The 22,289-nt window shown below is 48.9% G+C and overlaps 1 protein-coding gene across 8 annotated transcripts in view; it reads right to left on the reverse strand.

The window, feature by feature from the left end:
- Positions 1-8,933: 8,933 nt before the first annotated feature.
- The window catches only part of TNC (tenascin C), an 86,686-nt gene continuing 73,330 nt past the window's right edge, over positions 8,934-22,289 (reverse strand). For all 8 annotated transcript variants that reach the window (XM_070430782.1, XM_070430780.1, XM_070430783.1 and 5 more), the window contains 7 exons: positions 21,562-21,692; positions 17,527-17,659; positions 15,788-15,939; positions 14,645-14,741; positions 13,640-13,801; positions 11,028-11,191; positions 8,934-9,651 (listed from right to left, as the gene is read on the reverse strand). In XM_070430782.1, coding sequence (XP_070286883.1) covers positions 9,541-9,651; positions 11,028-11,191; positions 13,640-13,801; positions 14,645-14,741; positions 15,788-15,939; positions 17,527-17,659; positions 21,562-21,692 — 950 coding nt within the window. In that variant the 3' untranslated portion in view covers positions 8,934-9,540. The remainder of the gene's footprint in view (positions 9,652-11,027; positions 11,192-13,639; positions 13,802-14,644; positions 14,742-15,787; positions 15,940-17,526; positions 17,660-21,561; positions 21,693-22,289) is intronic.

Here is a 22,289-nt window from a genome sequence, read left to right on the forward strand (position 1 = left end):
GATGAGTTTGTTCTTACTCTGCTTGCCCCGGAGGAAGGGAGAGAGCATACTGTCCACTTCCGGATCCCAGCACCAGGTACACATTCCTTTTCTGCTAAAGCTCCTCGGGTGTAGGGGCGGGGACTGGACACAGTAGGAGTGGGGTTCCTTGAGGCAGAGTGATGCTGAGTACAGTTTACTGTGTCTGTGTGTCCAGCTCTACCAATGAAGAACTGTTAAAGGTGTGACTTCTGTGACTTCTATGACTCCACTAGAAGATCTAGCACTGTGTTTTTTAAAGATTAAAAAAAAATATTTTTTTAGAGAAAGAAGAAGGGAGAGAGAGAGAGAGAAACATTGATGTGAGAGTAAAACATCGATCAGCTGCCCCTGCATGGCCTCTACTGGGGGGTCGAGCCCACGACCTGGGCATGTGCCCTGACTGGGAACCAAACCGGGGACCTTTTGGTGCATGGGACACCACCCAGGGGCAAGATCTGGGACTTTGCTTTTTGGAGCTGAAATGGCAAAGCAGAAATTGGGGTGTGAACCACCAATGGCAGATAGAGTGTTGGCTGCCCCTCCCAAGTGATACACTTAAATCTTAGATTTCCTCTCCTTTCTGCCCTAAACCCTGCCATGGAGCAGCTACCTGCACATAAAGCTCATGGATTCACCTGTCTGAGTTTCTTCATAAATTAACTGAGAACATTCATCTGAGCTTCATCTTTGGATACTCTGGGCAAGTGTTTACTGATCTTTGCTTCGTGTGAAGTATGGTTCTAGGGACTAGGGTGGGCACAGCACTCACTGAGCACCCCCTACATGCCAGACACTCTGTGCGACACTTCAAACACTAGCGCACTGACCGCAATCATACGGGGTAGCTGTTATTCTTGCTGATTTATAGACGAAATGACCTGAGGCTCAGGGAAGTTATGTGACGTAGCCAAGGCGGCACCTGAAGCAGAGTCAGAGCCTAGACCCTAGACCGTGGAGGGATTGATTCCACCGTCAACTTGGCACACTGCCCTCTCCCTTGCCTGGTGCTGTTGCTGCGGTGTCAGCTAAGGAATGTTCCTGCCCCCAGCACCCTGCAGTCTGTTCGGGGAGGCAGTTTCCTGACTCCATGTCTAGTAGTCTTGTTATAATCAACCTCAGACTTTAGTATTAAAGCATGTTATAGCCCGGCCGGTGTGGCTCAATCGATTCAGCATCATCCCATGAACCAAGAGGTCATGGGTTCAATTCCTGGTCAGGGCACATGCCCAGGTGGCAGGCTCGATCCCAGTAGGGGGCATGCAGGAGGCAGCTGATCAATGTTTCTCTCTCATTGATGTTTCTACCACTCTCTCCCTCTCCCTTCCTCTCTCTCTAAAATCAATTAAAACATATTAAAAAAACCCCACATACATTATTATAGCTGTACATGAAGCTGTTTCAGTTTCATTCAAATTGGCATTTAGGTGAAGTGGGAGAAAGAATTAACTGGTGACAGCTTGGCGCTGAATGATAATAACATCTCTTTTTACAAGTAAGATAGAGGTTCCCGCCACCTCCTAAGGCAGTGATTCCCAAAGTGGGCGCTGCAGCGATCCAGGGGGGCGGTGATGGCCACAGGTGCATTTGTTTTAACTTTTTTTGTATTACCTTTCTATTCTGAGTTCAATAAATAGTTTCATAATTTCAAACTTCAATGTTTCTAATTTACACCTTTCTTTACTATATTTTACGAAAAAGGTAGAAACATTAATACATATATCTTTCTGTTTAATTGCTATTAAAATAAAAAAAAATTAATTTCCAGGGGGTGCTGAGTAATATTTTTTCTGGAAAGGGGGCAGTAGGCCAAATAAGTTTGGGAACCACTGTCCTAAGGGAAGGTTGGAAAGTGAAATGTGGTTCCCGCAGCCTGGGAGGCGGTGAGATTCTCTGGCTGTAAGTCACGGGGGCTGCAGATTTCTCTTTCTGGAAGGAGCTCGCTTCGGAGAAACGAATGAAACCTACAGTTTTGAGGGGTTTGGGGTGCTGCCAACGTGCCGGGTCCCTGGAGGAAGGGCTCTCTCTGTGCCCGGGAAGAGGCACCACTTTCATTTCACTTCCTGTCTCAAGGGGTCACGTTCTTAAGGGTAAACATCTGTTTCTTGATGTCGCAACTCTTTCAGGGTTTCCTTTCCTTTTGCATTTGGGCCTCAGGCTGGAGCAGACCCAGTTTGGACAGCTCATGCTGACTGAGCGGAGGTGCAGAGTCAGTCCATTTTAGGGCTGGCGGGGACATGCCGACACCACTTTAGGTTGCCAGGCCCACGGACCCTCCAGTGCTGGGTGCTCATGGCTGCGCTGGCGGCCCTCTCGCCCTCTGGGCAGCTTTGGCCATGAGAAGTTCTCGTCTTACTTGAGTGCAGTGTGTCCGTGGGGACCTTTCACCACTGAATCCAAGTTCTTCTCTCTGTCCCCCAATAGACATCTCCTCTCTCCCTGCCGGGAGAGACCTTCAGAGACTTTGAGACAGAGATTGTGCCCCCGCGTGTTATCCCAGCTTTCTCTCTCCAGGGAGGCCTTCGCATCATCCCGATTGTTGAAATAGGCGCCGTGCTAAGGATGACAAGTTTATTAACAAGACATCTACTAATTGAGTGCAACTCTTTTTTCTTTAAACCGGGATTGGTTGTGACCCAGGAATCTTTCCCAATAACTTGCAGACAGTTACTATACATTAATTGCTTCATAAAGAACTCCTAATTGGGCAGCGACTATGTTTGAGCACCATGGGGAGAAATGAATGGAACCTAGCATTTTGAGGAGATTTGGGGTTCTGCCAATGTACCGGGTCTCTGGAGGACTGTGGGCGCAGCCCTGGAGACACAGTGGAGTTTGTAGCCTGCCCTGGAGCTAACCCCGTGAGGCACTGAGTTAAAAGCCCTTTGCTATCTTGGCGCTGGGCTTTTGGGCGGAAATAGAAGCCTTTTCACATCTGACTCTGAGGCTTACCTGAAGGGCGTCCAGGTGGCTGGTCCTCAGGCTCCCCTGAGCTGAGTCCCTGTGTGGTTCCCTCCCTGGCCCCTTTCACACCCCTGGGCCTGCTAACTGTTTTGAGGGCCTCGAGTGCAGAGAGAAGCTGAATGCCTGTGGTGATGATCCGGCCTCATTTTTATTGGAAAGCAGAGGTGCTTTATGGAAAAGCTCTGGGGCTCACAACTAGGTGAATCCAGTGCAGCGATGCTCCCCCTATCCCTGGAAAACGCCCTCTGATTCTCTCTGCTGTCACTTGAGTAATTTTTTAAAAGTTAGTGCATGTAAATAGAAGGCTGGGGAGGTCAGCTAATTTTGCTCATTTCCCATCAATCCTTGAGAAATGATGGCTCTGGGCATGGTGGGGTGGCAAGGCCTGTCCAAACTCGGGGGGCTGCTCTTCGAGCCGCCACGTGTGTGGAAAGTCCCTGGAGAAGGGATTTGGGTTGGACATACACCATGTTCTGTCTTTCAAATGACTGATGCGTATGGTGCTTTTCCCTCCAAATGTCTGCTGGATTTCTCCCTCCTTGGCTGGAGGACAATTTCGGTTGTGGCCTGCCCTAGGAGAGGCTGCTGCCCGGGGCTCTCCATACGGCACTTCCTTTGCTGTTTCTCTAAATCGCACTGTTAGGTTCTGACCTCTTGAGGTAACCATGTGGGTGAGCAGGAATTGAATTTGAATCCACACTGATTGCCTGGCAGCTTTGGGAAAATGGTGTCCTCTCTGAGCTCATTTCTTTTTTTTTTTTTTTTTAAATATATATTTTATTGATTTTTTTACAGAGAGGAAGGGAGAGGGCTAGAGAGTTAGAAACATCAATGAGAGAGAGAGAAACATCGATCAGCTGCCTCCTGCACACCCCCTACTGGGGATGTTGCCTGCAACCAAGGTACATGCCCTTGACCGGAATCGAACCTGGGACCTTTCAGTCTGCAGGCCGACGCTCTATCCACTGACCCAAACCGGTTAGGGCTCTGAGCTCATTTCTGCTTAAAATGATGATCTGGGGACAGAGTTGACACTCGATGCATTAAGTAGAAAATGAGGCAAGGCTAACAAGGTCTCCGTGCCTCTCCTCCCAGGTCTGGGCAGCCAGGTAGCATGCAGTGACTGAGAGACGATAGCATAGGCTCTCCTATGGGGGCTGGAAATACGGTGGAGCGGACACTCATATGGCTCCTGCTGTTCCAGGGCTTGGTTTCTAGAAAACATGCACCTACATAAGTAAACCAGCGGCCTATCTGGTGGAAATATGTGCTATGGAGAACAAAGAGAGGAGTACTGGGCACAGGGCTGTATGTGCATGTATGTGCACACGCATGTGTTTTTGCATGTGTGTGTGTGCATGTGCATGCTTCTGTGGGTGGTGAGGGAAAGTCTTGCTGAGAGGTGACATTGGGAAGATGCCTGAAGGAAGTGAGAGTGAGCCACGCGTGTGTTGGGGAAAGGGCGTTCCAGGTGAAGTCTGAAGGGGCGGCATGTTTGTGGGTTTGAAGGACAGCAGGAAGGCCGGCGTGCCGAGAGCATCCTGGGAGTGGAGTTGAGGTCATGAAAGTATGAGAGGGATCACACAGGTCCTCAAAAGCCACTGTAGCTCTGTGGGGTTGGGCTAAGCCAGGAGGCAAGCTTTGGGGGCTGTGAGCAGCGGGATGAAATGACTTGGCATTTTAACACATTGCGTACCGCATAGAAATCTCTAAGACATACGCCAGGGACCGCACGTTTTTGGACAAACTGCACGTTATTTAAATCATCATAATGCACTTTAGGTGTTATTTTTCAATAATTATAACATTTTTATTTACAAAAACAAACAATTAAAGTTCCTAGTACTTTTTTAACGTATGGTACTGTGTAAAACATTTTCCTCTATGAAGAGGGACCAAACAAAATTTACATAAGTATCTAGATTCGCTCCTTTTTCCATGGGCGTGAAAAACGAGAACACTCATGAGCGGTCCTTAACAGATGGCGCGCGAAACACGAGAAAACTCCTGAGCGGTACAAAATGTGTTAAGAGGATCCCCCTACAACTCTCTGGGGGCAGAGATGCGCTCTAGGAGGCAAGCGTTGGGGGCACAAGGCCCTGACTTTGTTTTCAATACTGCCCAAGCTGCTCGGGATAATCTGGAGGTATCGCCATCTAACCCAGGTGTTAGGGGTGAAGAGAAAGTAAACATCAGGGCAACAGGAACTGGCCCCATCGCTAGGTGTGCCTCGCTCTGCGCTGGAAAGTTGAGCTGTAGGAACTGAGGGGCCCAGGACTAGCCCAAAGGAACAAGTGTGGGACAGCAGGAAAGGGAGAGCTTGGCCTTCACAAGCAGCAGTGAGAGAGGAGAAAGCAAACGTAAGTTAGTGGTGGGGCGTTAATACAACGGAGCCCTTAACCACGCCCGAGAAGGCTGGTCAGTAGTCCTGGCCAGGAGGTCCTTGCAGAATCTGAGTGAGATTGGACACGTGGTCAGAAACTCTGTCCCTGCCCCCCACCCCAATGCAGATTTGCAGGTGGTGACAAACCAAGGGTGTGTGGTTGTCTACAGGAGGCTTTGTGCAGCGCCTGCCACGCCCAGGGCAGAACTCGAGCCCCTTATGGAGAGAGGGATTAGAGTGGAGGTGAAGTGTTTTCTCGAAAGGGTCTGTGAGTCTGGGAGCCCAGTTGGCATCTGTCCACATCACCAGGTTCACAGGGAGCTCCTACCCCCTAAAGCCAGGGGAGACTGCCATCTGCTGGAAGACTTAAGTATTGCACCCAGACGCAACTTCAGAAACAAACTTGTATTGATTGGCATTTCCTCCCTGCCAGGCACTGTCAGTTTCTCTTTTAAATCAACTCAGATTCTCTTCAGGGTCGGAGGTCACCTTCATTCTCATCTTTAGAGGTACTCTGGGAAATTAAGCAAGTAGACCAAGATTGTTTGGTCATCAGAAAACCTGGGGTTCAAGCTCAGCTCCAACTGCAAGGATTACTTTGCAGAAGTTGCTGTGATCACACCTGCTTTGCAAACTGTAAAAAGCATGATGTGGGAACTGGCAAGTGGCAGGTGTTCTGGGTGCACCGAGTGAGATGGCGCTCCTCACGGCTCTGTGGCTGAAGGGCTCAGAAGTCCTGGGCTTTAGTCCCAGCTCTGGCACCTCAAGGCCCGTGAACTTCACTGCTCTGAACACATTTAACCTGTAACTGCAAATATACTGGGCTAATGTGGCAGCTGCTGATTTGCACTGTGTGTGTGTGTTTCCTATAGTATACTGAGATCTACTTTCCAGTCTTGGGGTTGGAGCAGTGATCAAGGAGAGACCCGATTTCTGCTTCCTTTCTGAGCTTTCAATTCATTTTGGGGGCTCACTGGGAAGGAAAGAGGAGGTGGAGGAGGAGGAGGAGGAGGAGGAGGAAAGGGAGCCCTCTGCTGGCCACTGATATAGCACACCTGCTCACATCCTGGCCTGTGCACATGGAGGCTCCCAGCACCCACTGGGCCAGGGGACACAGGTTGGGGGAGTTGCCCTTCTGAAGAGCAACACTGATTATGTCAGTCCTGCCTTAAATACCTTCCACAATGCTCAGCTGCGTTCAGAGAACACACGCCTACAAGGCCAGGCTTTGTACTACCTTCAACCTTTGCAGTGTTAACATAAGAAACGTTCAAACCTGTAAATAATTTTTGTGAGTTTATTTGAACCAAACTGTTGACAATTGCTGGGGAGCAGAATGTCAACATTCTCGGGAGAGTGGCATTACTTATATTTTATTTAAATTACAATCAAAGGAGGAGACATAAGTGGGTTACATGAAATCCTTTGGTGATAGATTAGGGAAGTGGAAGATAGCAAAGCTGGGAAACTCCTGGGATTGTTTAAAAAGTAAAATGATAGACATTTGCTTCTTTTACATAGGTGGGCACAGGATACATAGGTGTTAGCAGTCAGCAATTAACACGATAAAATAACAATGAGGGAATTTGTGGTCTCTACCCTGGTGCATTGATTGTGCCCTGTGGGGTCCGGATAAAGGGAAGTCACATGTTACCCTGACATTCCGAAGGTACCTTATAATAAATGCAGGAGACAATAGGCTCATTAAGCTCAAAGTTGATCTTTGTCAGGGAAGATATTGGCCTAGGACATGACTACTCATCATAAACTGCTTTTTTATGTAAAAAGTTTTCATTTCAGACCATCCTTTGTGGTTACTCTAGGTCTCTTGAGTTTGCAAGGCCGCCATGCAGGCCTTCCCTGAGCTAGTCAGGTTAGCAGGTGGCCCCTTTTGGTTCACAGCAGCCAGCCACAGCCTGGTCTTGGTCTTACCATTGTTTTCATTTTAACCAGGGAGCCTCCTCTGAGTCCCCCTCCCCTCTTACCCACATTCCGAGGAGCCATGCCCTACCTAGTGCCCCAGGGCCCTGCAGCCCCCCATTCCTACAGTTAGTGGGGCCTTGACTCTGGCTCCCACATCTCTAATTAGGCTCGCCCTATCGAAATGGCACCATGTCTAGGGAAGATGCCCTGTCAGAATTGAGGGCAGCTCAGGAACGGGGTGTGGATATGGAGAAGCTCTCTGGAACCCCAAGTCCTATGGCTGTTACCTTCTAAACCTTGCAGAATCATGAGCACCAGCTTAGCCCCATCTATCTTTTTTGGGAGGGGATAGGGCTGGCGCTCAGAGACCTCCGGGCAGCAGCCTTCAGAGGGTTAAGGCTTGCACTAAGGCTTGGCGGTTGCAGGGCACCCTTTGTTTGGGTGTATGGAGCAAAGCAGGTGTTGCTATGGCTGAATTGCAGGCAACAAGTCTGTGATCTGAGCAGCAAATTGTGTCTGTGACATGACAGCGCTCATTAAAGCGCGATAAACTGTGCGGCAAAGCGCCTGGCCAGAGCCTCGATGCTCTGATCCTCTCTCTGAGCCATCACATTCCATTTGAATGAGGCCTATCAGCCCCAACGTTTTCATTAAATAAGTCAATTTGCTGAAAGTGCCTCAGGGAATGAACTGGGGATTGCTTTCCCCATCCTGGTTCTAAAAGAGAAATGTGTCAAGTGTGGTTCTGACTCATAGTCACTGGGTGTGAACAGATCTGCCTGGTGTGCTGGGCAGTGAGCTCCCTATTACCAGACGTCTTCAGGCTGAGGCTGGGGGGTGGGGGACACTGGGCTCTCTCTTCCTTTCGGGGGGCTTTGAGTAGGGGAGAAGGAGGAGATATTCCTAACAGGTATTCTTTGTAGTTCTAAGATTCGGGATTGTGAACCCTGATGAAGGATCCCTGTGAACCATCCTCATTCTGCAACCTGTCCGTTGTCCTCATGACACACCTTTCCCCAGGGAAGAGGGCAGTTTCATCAGGGGTAGGGGTGGGGGAGCAGGGACATTGGGCCCTGAGTTTAAATCCTGGTTCTATTATTAACTGGGTAAGTAGTCACACACAAGTCATCGCTCTTGTAGGAACCCCAACCCATCATATGTAAAGTAATAGTAGGATAACTACTGCCTATTAGCACTTAGTGTGCCGGGCACTGTGCTGAGGGCCTCCTGTGGGTGATATCATTCATTTCTCACGGAAATGCTCTGATGTGAAGACGTGTGTGAGCACCCCCACTCAGACAGTGCTGCCTCTGGGAATGATAACAATTCTCGCCTCATCTATGTCATAACATTGTTAGGCGATCACATAGGAAAATGCGTGTACAAAACAGCTTTTAAACCATAAACAACTAGTCTTGGAAATATTGAGCAAGAAGCTGAATCTAACGCGTAAGCTTTTCCGACCTTGTTCAACTTTGTCCAGAAAAGTGTTTCCCTCCCTTCTGGCCCTTCTTTCCCACATGACCAGCACCCTCCTCACCTTCCTGTTCCAGCACCCCCTGGTGTTCCAGCACCCCCTGGTGTACAAATACTTTGGCTTTGATGGGATTTAAGCTCAACAATGGAAGGTGAAACAACAGCCCAATTTAAAAGTACTTGTGCTTTTATTAAAAAAAAATACAATCAGGTACTGTCCACATGTGTTTCGGGAAGGAAAGTCTCTTTAAAAATCCTTAGTTTTTATCATCATCCTTATTATTATATTAATAATTATTAATTATATCCTTAACATTGAAACAGGGTTGCTTTTCTGGGTTCTGTTGTATGAAATGTAAAAAATGGGGATGGCTCCCAATAACACACACTGAATCACTGGGAACAAAAATAACATTAATTATGCAGCTTTGTGTAAAAGACAGCCGGTTCTAAAACTATCACTGTACAGTGGATACCCCCACCCCCTGCCCACAGCCACCCGCGAGAAGAAAGACCATTGGCTGCTGTCCCTGGAAGGCTTTTGCAGATTCGAACAACACAACAGAAACCTGTTGGAGAGGTTGTCTTTGGTGCGAAGGAAGGAATCGCAGAGGGGGAGGCCCGTGCTGCTGCCGTTGGCCCGAGGCGCCATGGTCCACGTGAACTCCCGCCAGATGCCCAGGTGTGGCTTGATGGTTGGACGGGTTGCACTGTGCTTTGGTAAAATTCTCTTCTTCCTCTGGGCCCTACACCTCTCAGCCAGGTGTCCCTGCAATTCACGCCCGCTTGCGCCTGCCTTCGAGGTTTCGGAAGTTGCTGGGTCTCACCTTCATCTCAGCAAACTGGATGGAATGTTCGTGGCCCTTCCAGTGGAACCAGTTAACACCCTGTAGAACAAGAGAAGAGCTCCCAGTTGGTTCCCAGTAGGCACTGACTATTGCTCTCTAGCTCAGTGATGGTGAACCTTTTGAGCTCGGCGTGCCAGCATTTTGAAAAACCCTAACTTAACTCTGGTGCATGTCACATATAGAAATTTTTTGATATTTGCAACCATAGTAAAACACTTATATTTTTTATATTTATTTTATATATTTAAATGCCATTTAACAAAGAAAAATCAACCAAAAAAATGAGTTTGCATGTCACCTCTGACATACGTGTCATAGGTTTGCCATCACTGCTCTAGCTGACGGGGTGAGTTCTGTTCCAGCGTGACTGCCGTGCAGTTCAGCTGTCTCTGTCTGTTGACCTTTGCGGTGAAAAGTGCCAGAGGGGCTAGCGGAATCCGACTCAGCTGTGTTACTCTAGTCACAAGCCACCTGACGTTGGCTCTGCCAGCTGGGAACTAAGTGGTGGCCGATGGCACTTGCCATCACGAGGAAAAGTGTGAAAGAATTCAGGTCAGGACTGGAGGTAACAGAATTGAGTAGCTCCGTGCGGGGGCGTCTATAATCCACAGGATTCCTACCAAGGATCTGACTGGGGGTCGGAATGGAATGGGAGAATGTGAAGGAGCAAGCACAGCGGCTGGAGCAGAGCCAGAGCTAGGGCCCTCCCTGCTCTCCTTACGGCCTTTTATATCATCATCTCCTTCTTCCACAGCTGAAAGGAAGGATGGAAAAAGAAGTTTCCTTTGGCACACAGCTGTCTTAATTTTCTGGAAGACCTTGTATTGCACTGAAGTTAGGGGACAAGGCGGTGAATAATGCTCAGAGTGGAAGTGTAACTGAGGCGACGTAGTAAGACGCAGGAACACCTGCGCTCACCCCACTTCACCTCAGGGTCTCCCCTTTGTCTGCTCTCCTTGTGGGGTCAGATGAAGATTTTGTCCGAGGAAAGCTCTCTGTGTTGGAATCCACCTGACCAGTGGTTTCCCTCATGTGCTATTTCTTTTTTTTTTTTTTAATAATATATTTTATTGATTTTTTACAGAGAGGAAGGGAGAGGGATAGAGAGTTAGAAACATCAATGAGAGAGAAACATCGATCAGCTGCCACTTGCACACCTCCCACTGGGGATATGCCCGCAACCCAGGTACATGCCCTTGATCAGAATCGAACCTGGGACCTTTCAGTCTGCAGGCTGACGCTCCATCCACTGAGCCAAACCGGCTAGGGCTATTTCTATGACTCACCTGACCTGCATGTCACTGAGGTTCCCCCTGCTGTGCTGGGAAAAACATGTCATCTACTGAGGTTGCTGCCCCTAGTCTCACCCCCAACCGGCTTTCAAGCTTGGTCCTGGGCCCTCTCGGTCCGCTCACCTGACTGTGGTTATTGTCCCCATATCTGCCCATCAGGTTGACACGGTGACAGTTCTTGTACCAGAAGGCCCCCTTGTAGGACAGAGCACAGTTGGTGATGGCTGAGTCTGTGTCCTTGTCGAAGGTGGAGAAGGACCTGCCATTGTGGTAGGCCATCGAGTCACCTGGGAGAGAGAAAGAATGCACCTGAGAAATCCCAGCTGGAATCTCCTCTGGGATGTGAAGGACACAACTGGAGGTGACAAGGGAACGGGCCTAGTTGGGCCAGCCTTGAACACTAGGCCAGATTTAGAATCACACATGGGACTAGATGGGATATGAGTGTCATCCCTCATATCTGACGGATGCATTTCTGACAGAAGCAGCATGTGGTAGAAAGAGGGCTGCGGGTGACTTTGTGGTCCAGCTTCAAGTCTCATCTCTTTCACTCCCTAGCTGTGACCTTGCACAGGTCAAGTTGCTTGTTGCACCTCAGTTTTCTATGCTATAAAATGGGACTAGTACATTGATTCTATCCACCTCAGAGTGCTGCTGGGATCATATATAAGGTGTTTGCTGAAAAGAGTTGAGCAAATAGTTATGATTGGTGCTATTTTTATGATGTTTTGCATTCCCTTTCCATAAAGGCACTCACTGAGAAATGCGAGAAATCTGCATTTAAGAATGCTTTCCCCTAAATACAAATCTTTAGAACCATACTTGGAAGCAAACCCTTCAGCTATCAGATTTCTAAGTGTTTATGGGACCAGCGTTCCCTGACTCTTGGACAAAAAGCCCACTCATGGAGTGCTTTTGGGGAATCTAGTTTATAAATGAACACGGAGTTTTGGGAAGATTTCAGTGCCGTTCTTTCTGTGCACCCTCACTCCCCACCGGGCCAGCGCAGTGCATCAAAGCATCAGGATGCCCTGGCACCTACCCTGGCCTTTAGGAGCAGGTTGTCAGAGGCAGCAGGTGCCTGTCTCAGCTGCCGAGCATGAGCGTGGCAGGTGGACCCTGATAAACGAGGTGTCTCCTGTGAGGGATGCATCCCAGCTCATCTCCGCTGGAATTACAGAGAGGGGCGGAGGCTCACTCACTCCTGCTGCTCAGTCAGCTTGTCTTTGTTTGCCATGTAACTGTATCCCTCTTGCTTGAAGCCATCTCCACCAAAGAGGTATTTATGGCCAGGTAATAAAATGTCAGGCTTCTTTGAGGGGCCTCTCTCTTCTCTAAAGAGCTTTGTCTCTTCTTCCACTGAGCCTGGCTTTCGGCAAACTTTTATCTGGAGTTTTTTTTTTTTTAAAAAATCATAGATGTTTTCTTTCAGGGCTCAGAGAGGCTGTAAATAGACCACAGCATCTCTTCTGTTTTCATCCACATCACTGAGAGCCACCCAAAGTGGGCAGGGTGGCACGGGCTGGGCACACTCTCAGACCTGATCCCTCTTGTTCCCAAGAACACCTTCTGCAGCCCGGCTTATACCTGGGCCCGCTCTCTACAAGCTGTGTCACTTGGGCAAATCGCCGAACTTTTCTGAGCCTCGTTTTCCTCCTCTGTGCCTTCCTGGCATGGCTTCTGTGAGAGCTGAGTGGGGGTAATGTGTGGGAATATCTGCACCAAAGGATGCGACCCAGGAGCCCTGATTGCATGCTGTGTCCTTGTTTATTTCTCCTCTAATGTGGCGCCAGACACCACACAGAGGCTGTGTCAAGTCAAGAAATTTGCACTAGGTTGGGGACCAAAGAACAAAAACAGTGCTGCGGAAGTCTTCTGCCCTGGGGTGTTCAGGCTGAGGCTGGTTGGCCATGTGGCAGGGATGTCTTCCAAGAGACTCGAGCAGTTGGTGATGGACTGAATTGTTTGCTACTCAGAGTGCAACATCACCCACAGCGGCATCACCAGGGAGCTTGTAAGAAACACTGAATCTCGGTGGCTGTGTCAGCACCTGGCATCCCTTGAGGGCTCATCCTATATAATAAAAGGCTAATATGCAAATCAAACAGCAGATCGACTGGTCTCTATGATGTGCACTGACCACCAGGGGGCAGACGCTCAGCACAGGAGCTTCCCTTTGGTGGTCAGTGCACTCCCACAAGGGGAGTGCCACTCAGCCAGAAGCTGGGCTCACGGCTGGTGAGCATAGTGGCGGTAGCAGGAGCCTCTCCTGCCTCCCCGGCAGTCGGACATCCCCCAAGGGGTCCCAGACTGCCAGAAGGCGTAGGCTGGGCTGAGGCCTCCCCCCCCACAATTGTACGAATTCCGTGCACTGGGCCTCTAGTATGTACATAACAGATTGAGAAGCACTGGGTTACACAAGTATGAAGGCCCCTGAGAGACTTTTTCTGTCAGTCTATGCTGAAATCTAAACATTTCTAAGTGATGGCAGCTCCAGATAAGCCCTGAATGTCCGCTTCCCAACCTTCTCTGTTTCAGTGACCAAAATACCTTCCCAGATCAGTCCAATAGTAGCTCTTCCAGATTAGCGCCCAGTAGGGATTCAAATACTCAATAAATGGATGACCCAATAAATGGATGGATGAATGAAGGAAGGGAGGGATGATGCAGGGAGGAATCAGCTGAGAACACAGGAAGGTCCTGTGGTTCCTTGGGCTCTGAGTGGCCGTCCGTACCTGCTGTCCCGCTGTACCCCTCCACCTTCAGCTTGTAGCGAGTCTTGGCGTCTCCCACGCTGAACTTGTCATAGACGGCATAGGCTGTCTTCCCGTGGTCCCGCAGGTCCACCCGCAACTCGTACTGCCCCTGAGACGTGATTTTGTTCAGGTTGTCCAGCCCTGTGGACGACAGGCAAGGGATGATGCAGAAGCACCAGCGACAGAGGCTATTGTTTCTACTCCACCCGCATCAGGGCAGCGGCTGATGAGGAGGGTCGAGTCTTAGACCCGGGCTTGCAGCTTGGTCTGTTCCTTGCTGGGGCAACACCAGGCAAAACAGATGATGTTTCTAAGCCTCAGGCTAACTCGGGTTGAGAGCTTTGCCCTGCCAACCCCTAGTGTTGTGAAGATCAGAGGAGGTGAGGTGGAGAAAGCCCCTGGTAAACTCTAAAGCTCCATACAAGTGAAAGGGAGGGGATGATAGCTGGATAGACATTCCCCGCCAGACAGTCCCTTTGCAGGCAGGTTATGGGAAGGTGTGAGCATGTGGATGGATGGAGGAGGGCATTGTAGTGCTGCCTCAGGACATTTCACATTGCAGCTCAGATGCTCACAGTATTGGCTAGATTCTCCTCCAAGACTCTGGTTTCCTATGTGCAAGACAGGAACTTTGTACCTTGTAGGGGTGCTTAGAGGTTATGGCTATAAGACCCCATCTCACCACCAGGAGCCCAGGGCAGAAGCAGTTAACGGTTCAGGAGGACAATTCTTAAGTGGCCAGTGAATGACTAAAGGCGAGGCTCATTCTTAAGGCCTGACTGTTGGCTCTCCCTTGACCAGAGTTTTATTTTTCATGACCCAGAGAATTTAAAATATTTTCCAATGAGAAGTTGAAATTTAGTGTGTACTACCAGAGCTGTTTCCCCCTCATCCATTTCTCTCCCAGAGGTCGCTGTGGGTTGGGACAAGTGACGAGGGGGCAGAAATGGACGTTTGGGACATAAGCATGCAGGGCGGCCTCACCGAGCCAGAACTCTTCTCTTCGGTCCCCAAACCCAGCGGCATAGGCTTTCCAGTTGCGATAGAAGTCCTCGCGTCCGTTTTTGCGCCTCAGGAACACCTGTGAACACAACCAGTGAGGCTGGGTGCACTCAAACTACTGGAGGAAAGAGAAGGCACCTTTCTGAGAGGAAGAACATCGGGCTGTGGGAAAGCACCTGTCCCAGCTCTGTCCTCACTAATTTGCCAGGTAACTTGGGCAGCTCACCTCCTTTCTCTGAGCCTCAGTGTTCTCACCTGAAGCGTAGGGACTAAAAACACCACCCACTGCCCCATGATGATGCTATGTCAGTGTAGGGTCACTTGTAACTAATGCACACCCGGGGCGGGATGCTGATGGCGGGAGAGGCTGTGCCTGTGGGGACCAGGGCCTGGGGGCACTCACTGTACCATATGCTCAATTTTTTTAAAAAAAATAGTGTTGCATTTTATTATTTATTATTATTTTTTATTCCCCATCCTAAGTTATTTTTTTCCCATTGATTTTTAGAAAGAGTGGAAGAGAGAGGGACAGACAGAGAGAAACACATAGATTGGTTGCCTCCTGCTCATGCCCTGACTAGGGCCAGGACCAGGGAGGAGCCATCAACCAAGGTACATGCCCTTGACTGGAATCGAACCTGGGACTCTTCCATCCACAGGCTGATGCTCTATCCACTGAGCCAGACCGGCTAGGGCCATATGCTCAGTTTTGTTGTAAACATAAAACTGCTCTAAAAAAATAGTGTGTCAATTAAAAAAAATACTATCCAGCTCATATGGTAATGCAATTGACATAATTCATATAAAATTCTTAGCACAATGCCTGGTAGAGAGCAAATGGTAAGTAATATACACAGTGGGTATATGACCACTGTCATTTTTGTGCATCACAGAGCTAAGGATCAGAAGACATAAATTACAAGAAAAATATTTTCTTCTTTTTGTCCCCATTCTTTTGTTTAAGAGATAATCTTTGAGTGTCTGCTTGTGGCAGGCACTATCTTACAAACCTCATGCACCTTGGGGTCAGAGTGCAGGGGCAGGGCCTCCAGCCCTCCTGCCCGCCCCCCCCCCCCCCCCCGCCCTCTGCCCCAGCCCCCGTGCTGGGGTTTCGGGGATACTCACTATCCATCCGCCCCCATCAGAGGTCATGTCACAGAAGACTTCCAGAGCCTGGGCCTTATCGCCGTTCAGGTAAATAGTGTAGAGGCCAGAGGTCGTGTCTCCGTTCAGCATTGCCTGGGAGCAGTCCCTGGGGAATGGGTACAGGAGTCCAACTGGGGGGTAGAAGAAAGAGTGGCGTCAGAGCAGGGAGACTGGGGTGGGAGCTCGTGGATTTCAGCTCTACTCTTTGGGGCTGGATGACTGACCCTCTCTGAGGCTCTGTTCCCTCAGATGCAAGAGGGAACAAAACCTATCGGCGTGGGTGCAGTGTGGCTTAGAGGTTGTGGATCTAAGGGACACGTCCATCTCAGTCCCTTAGATTGATAGAAGCTGTCAATGATGTCAGTGGGAGGAGGGCTGAACCACTGTGATGTCCGTGTGTGAGGTTGGCCTCGATCTACCTCGAGTGGCCAGGCTGTCTAGGTCCCCAGCACGCAGTGGGTGGCTCACTGTGGATCAGGGCACTCTGTTAGGCCGGTTGCATCTCAGTGTCACCAGATAATTCAGGAGTTCAGTCCTGAATTCCTCTTTCTTGCCTTAGGATGCTGGAGATGGCATTTACTGCCCTGAGCCTAGGGATCTTAGACAGGTGGGGTCGGGGAGAACAAGAATGCTTGGGGAATTTCCAAGTGCAGTAATGTGATGCAAAAACTTAAAACCATGATAGATACAGACAATCTTGGGCCTGTGCTTAGCAGGTGGCAAGGAGAACTGATGGCCACAGCTGTCCTTTTTCTGATCTGACTCCTTACTGTACTTGACCTTCACCTGAAGTTGCATCATTAGCTGTTGTCTATTTCACAGCCTTCATCTGAAGTCATATTTAGGGCACACTCATATTTTTGTGTTCCCAACACCTGGTGTAAGTTCTGGCAAAGAGGTGTGTTTGCCTGTGACCCTCCCTCAGCAGGTGTGTGCAGAGTAACCAGAGTGAAGAGTGCGGGCAGGAGGCATCTCTGGGGTCCGCTCCATGCAATCCAGGTTCAGGGCTCCCCAAAGGCAGACTCCTCCCTTCCCAGGAACGGCTGCTTCCTTTTATTCACCAATGGAACACCTTGCATGCCTAACATCTGCAGAAGGTACGCAGTGGCAGGGTGCAGGGGCAGTTCCCTGGTCCTGGAGCACTGAGCCCAAAGCTGACTCTGAGTCATGGTGTAGCCTTGAGAAATCAAGGGAGCCTCTGGGAGCCTCTGTTTCTCCACCAAAAAACTGGGGATGGCATTCCTGGCCCACCACACCAGTTTGGTGGGAGGCTGTGCATGAGTGAATATGGACAGGCTTTGCAAATGTTGAGAAGCTGAAGAAAAAGAGGGGCCCTAAGTGTATAATGAGCCCTGAGAATGGACCACACAATGGGCTAGGAGTTCAAATGCAATACAAGGACTCTCACAGAGTTCTTGTGAAAAAGGGGTTGTTATCAAGCCCAGAGGTGAAAAAATTGAGGCTCGTAGAATGGCAGTGATTTCCCAAGTCACACAGAGCAAATGGTGGAGATGAGGACTGAATCCAGTAGTTCTCACTACTGACCCTCCTTCCCTTTCACCATGAGCCCTGTCATCTCTTGCACCCACATTCCTCAGGCTTTCAGGGAGTGGCAAGGAACTGATCCTTGTCAGAGGTTTGATGGGTGAATTTAATGTAGCAGTCAGAGGAGAGGAGGGCTGGTTCAGTCTCACAGGTTTGATCCCTGCGCCCCTTACTTGTGGTGAAGATGGTCTGGACCAGCTTGCTCCTCAGGGGCCCATTCAATGCTTGGATCTTTGCTGTGTAGTGAGTGGATGGGCTCAGCTCTGCCAGGCTGTAGGAGGTGGTGTCTGGACCCACAATAACTTCCTAAGGACAGAAGAAAGAACATAATAGAATTTGGCCACATAAATCCTTAGGACACAGATGATGTATTCATTCATTCACCCATCTGTTTATTTCTTTAATCAATAAGAAGCCACTGAGTCTCACTCTGTGCCAGGCTCCATGCTCCCTTCTAAGATGTCAGAGATGGAGAGAATGCAGCATGAGCAAAGGTCCTGGGGCCAGAAGAGGCAGAACTAATTAAAATAATATGAAAAGGCAATGACCTACCTCAACCATACTTGGTATTTGGTGGGGGAGTGATGATAGAAGAGATGGGCAGAGGGCTTAAAAGCCATGCTATTGGAATTTAAAGTTAATCAGGATTAGGAATGGAGATTCCTCAAAGGGTTTTGAACAAGTGAATGACACAAACCCAACTTAATCTGGTGGCCACCTGAGCTACACAAAGGAGAAAAGGTTTAGATTTTGAGGCAGTTATATCAGTGGTCCCTAAATATGGCTTTTTTTTCACAGCCCTCTGGGAATTTTTTAAATAATGCAACACCTGGGCTCCACCCCATACTGCCTGGATCATACGGGCTAGAAGTGGGCCTGGCCAGGTGCATATTCAAGAAACTCCCCAGGTGATCTCTTAAGTCAGGAGATGGTTATGGGGCTCAGTGGGCATGGTCTGATGACGCCTGGTGCTGACCCCCATGCCCCTTTTCTAGAACAGAGATGTCCAGGGGAGGCAGAGTGTGCTGTTGTGGCAAGGCCTGCACTGACTGCGCTGTGGCTTGTGCCTGGTGGCTGCCCTGCTGTCCGGAGGAGGGGATCAGTTTCAGTTTGCAGGAAATGCTCTTTCTTTTCAAATCTTCTTTCCAGCTTCCAATGCCTGTGAAATCACCTTTTAGCTGGTGTCTGGGATTGGAATTCAACCTAAATTCCTAGCTAACCAAACACAGTGGTGCTCTCTACAATCTGCAAACACAGCCGACTGTGTTTAGGCAGGAATGAGTCAGTGTGGAGGCCCCTGGAAGGTCCTCTTCCACCCTCGCAACTGGGCAGGTGAAGTTATTCTGGTTTTTCCAATGGGGGTGGAGTTTTGCTCTCACTCAGCATTTATTGGTGGCAGAGGATGGTCTTGCCTTTTGTCTTCCAAGGTCCTGTCCAGGACTCTTTCATCCTATACCAGGATGCTTTAAGTCCGTCTTCCCTCCCTCCCTCCCTCCCTCCCTCCCTCCTTCCCTCCCTCCCTCCCATTTTATTGATTTTAGAGAGGAATGGAGAGGGAAAGATAGGAGCATCATTTAGCTGCCTCCTGCACGCCCCCTACTGGGGACCAAGCCAGCAACTTGGGCATGTGCCCTGACCCAAAATCAAACAGTGACCTCCTAGAGCAGTGGTTCTCAACCTTCCTAATGCCGCGACCCTTTAATACAGTTCGTCATGTTGTGGTGACCCCCAACCATAAAATTATTTTCGTTGCTACTTCATAACTGTAATTTTGCTACTGTTATGAATCATAATGTAAATATCTGATATGCAGGATGTATTTTCATTGTTACAAATTGAACATAATTAAAGCATAGTGATTAATCACAAAAAAAATAGGTAATTATATATGTGTTTTCTGATGGTCTTAGGCGACCCCCAAAGGGGTCGCGACCCACAGGTTGAGAACCATTGTCCTAGAACAGTGATGGCGAACCTTTTGAGCTCGGCATGTCAGCATTTTGAAAACCCTAACTTAACTCTGGTGCCGTGTCACATATAGAAATTTTTGATAATTGTAAACATAGTAAAACAAAGATTTATATTTTTGATATTTATTTTATATATTTAAATGCCATTTAACAAAGAAAAATCAACCAAAAAAATGAGTTTATGTATCACCTCTGACACGCGTGTCATAGGTTCGGCATCACTGTCCTAGAGCATGGGTCAGTGCTCAACCACTGAGCACACTGGCCAGGCCTGCTTTTCTGGAGTGAAACGCATAAAGCGGGGATTGGACGTACAGGAAAGTCAACCAGGGTAAGTGCTCAAGCTTTGATACCAGTGATCCAGTGACCTTCGTGTGGCCCCTAGGTCTGGCCCTTGGGGAAGGATCAAGTATAAAGCTGGGTTCATTGAATTACTTGGGGATACAATTACCTATCAGCTCTCTAGGCTGCTGTGCAAAGTCATCTTCCAGGCAATTAGGATGCACTGAAATGAGGCTCAGGACTTCAGGTAAACACCAAGTCCTGGAATGCCTGACCAAGAAGGGACCTGAGAGACCGTGGTCCCAATGCGCTCATTTTAAGGATGTGGACACTGCCACCCAGAGAGAGCAGGACATGCCTCTGTTCACACAGGGAGGGAGTGCATTGTTATACTGACTCTGAGAAGGGCCATGAGAGTAACTAGAAATGAGTGTCTCCTTTTGGTTAAGCACGGCAGAGTAGACATGCCAGTTTATCTCTACTTGCTTCTGATGCCCAGTAAAATGATGGTAAATGGATATAAACTATAAACCCCCAAGGTGAGGGAAATGGCTGAGGAAATGGCTACAGGCATGTGATGTCAACAGGATCTTGGTAGACAGAAAGCATGTGGTGCCATGACATGGAGGGACAGAATGGAGAGAGCCGGGGGTAGAGGCGGGGCAGAGTCTGGCAGAGGCTGCATGATGAATGCCCCAGAGCCCAGCAAGTTCAGGAATGGAATGTATGCAAAAGCAAAGATGCCGCTGAAGGCCAGCATGGGGCAGGGCTGAATAACAGTTTGTTTAAAACTGTATGAGAAACAGATCTCCAGCTCTGACAGTCTGCACACTGTCCTTCACATCCAGAAGGAAGGCTGATGTTTAGTCCCTGGAAAGGCTGAGCCAGGCAGAGACTCTGGATTCAAGTCCACCAGGGCCAGCTGCAGAGGAGGCTGCGGCATCATCCTAGACCCAGGCCTGCACAGTGGGAGCCACGCTTTCTCCAGCGAGGCTTCCGGCAGTCGGGCCTGTAGGAGTTGGAGGATCCTCTGAGTAGCTCAAGAGAAAAGGCTGACAGCACTGATACTAGGGAGCCCCCCAAAGATTGCTGGTCACTTGCCCCATCACTCTACCGTGAGCCCCAACATTGGTAAGCCTGTAGTGCGATTGGAATTCCCAATCAGCTTCCTTCTTGGCTCCAGCACAAAAGGACAGACAGACATTGCGGGACGTCTCCAACAGGAACAGTGGAGACCTCAACCAAACCAGCAGCAGCGAAACAGAAGGAAGAGCTACGCAGGTTGTGGAACAAAATCACGGTAACATGTATCTTCCTAGATAAAGATAAGACGATGCAGGGAACACAAACAATACACTAGAAACGGATGAATGTGCAGAGAATAAGTATAAGATCCTGGGAATATAAAGAACAATGACTGAAATTAAAAACTCAGTAATAAGTTCAGTTTGGAAAATCTCACTTGTGGGAAGGTCTGAAGTTATTTCAAATTACAAAGTAAAAGAAAAAAGTTTGTGGGTAGAGAAAGTAAATAGTATGAACCATTTCTGTAAACAGTATTAACAGCTAATGTCATAAGAACATGCTGATGTGTATTTCAATATAGCATGGAGTGATGCCATCTGGGAGACAATAGATGTACAAATGGCCAGAACACAGAAGAAGCCTTTAGCTTTTGCTCAATCAAATAATAAAGGACCAAGACTCCAGCACCTAAAATGTCCTCATCTTCTGAGCATGGCTCTTGACCTGGGCTGGCTATCGACTCTGGAGCCTGGTAAAAATGAGAGGCTGGAGCCCGTGATTCAGAAGGTCTGGCATCCAGCCCTGTTCGTGTTTTTTCAGTTTCCCAGTTGCACTGGGTAGAGAAACACACCCAGATCATTCTTCCCTACTTTGAGGATAATGTAAACATTTCAACCAGCCGTGGGGAGTTGTTTATATACTTTAACGTACCTTGACTGTACCGTCCACGGATTCATACACCAATAAGTAACCGGTGACAGGAGCCCGGGGGGATCGCCAGGTGAGGAGGGCAGTTTCCGACTGGACCTCAGTAGCAGTCAAGTCTCTGGGAGAATCGAGGTCTGGAGAAGAGAAGACAATCCATAGCAAATAAGTCAGCAATGTACAACAAAAATCCCTGGCTGGGTATCAGGAGGCCTGGGGCCACGTCCTTCCCCACCATTGTCCTGGATGACCTTGGGTGGAACCTTCCCCATCTGTACGTGAGGAGGTTGAGCCATATCATCTCCAAAGACATAGATTCTCTGGGGTTCTTCTCATCCCAGGGGCCATGTTTTCCTGAGCCCAGCATGGCCTTGGTTGGATGGGGAGAGAGAGACAGAGCTGTGAACACACTCACTAATGTCCCTTATTCCTAAACAAGAGGACAGATGGATGCTGATGGTGCTCATCCCTGAGAGGAGGCCTCCTTCAAGGCCCTCCTCCCTACAGTGTGTAAAAGGATCTGCGTATAGAAACCCAACGGCCATCTAGGAAAACTTGCCTGGAAAAATCCTTCTCTTAGAATATTTCCCTGCTTAGAACATGGATCATTAAATACTGGATTTCCACTGGGGGTCTGGTTTTCCACTTAAAAGCTCTGGTTTTAAAATCGCTTCCTAGTCCCTGGGGAGAGCAGGTCATTTTGGTTCACAAGGACCTGGTGTGCTGCTTCAGGT

Source organism: Myotis yumanensis, unplaced genomic scaffold (assembly GCF_028538775.1).
Source record: "Myotis yumanensis isolate MYYU_CA2020_CCGP unplaced genomic scaffold, mMyoYum1.0.hap1 SCAF_12, whole genome shotgun sequence".
In the NCBI taxonomy this organism is placed as follows: domain Eukaryota; kingdom Metazoa; phylum Chordata; class Mammalia; order Chiroptera; family Vespertilionidae; genus Myotis; species Myotis yumanensis.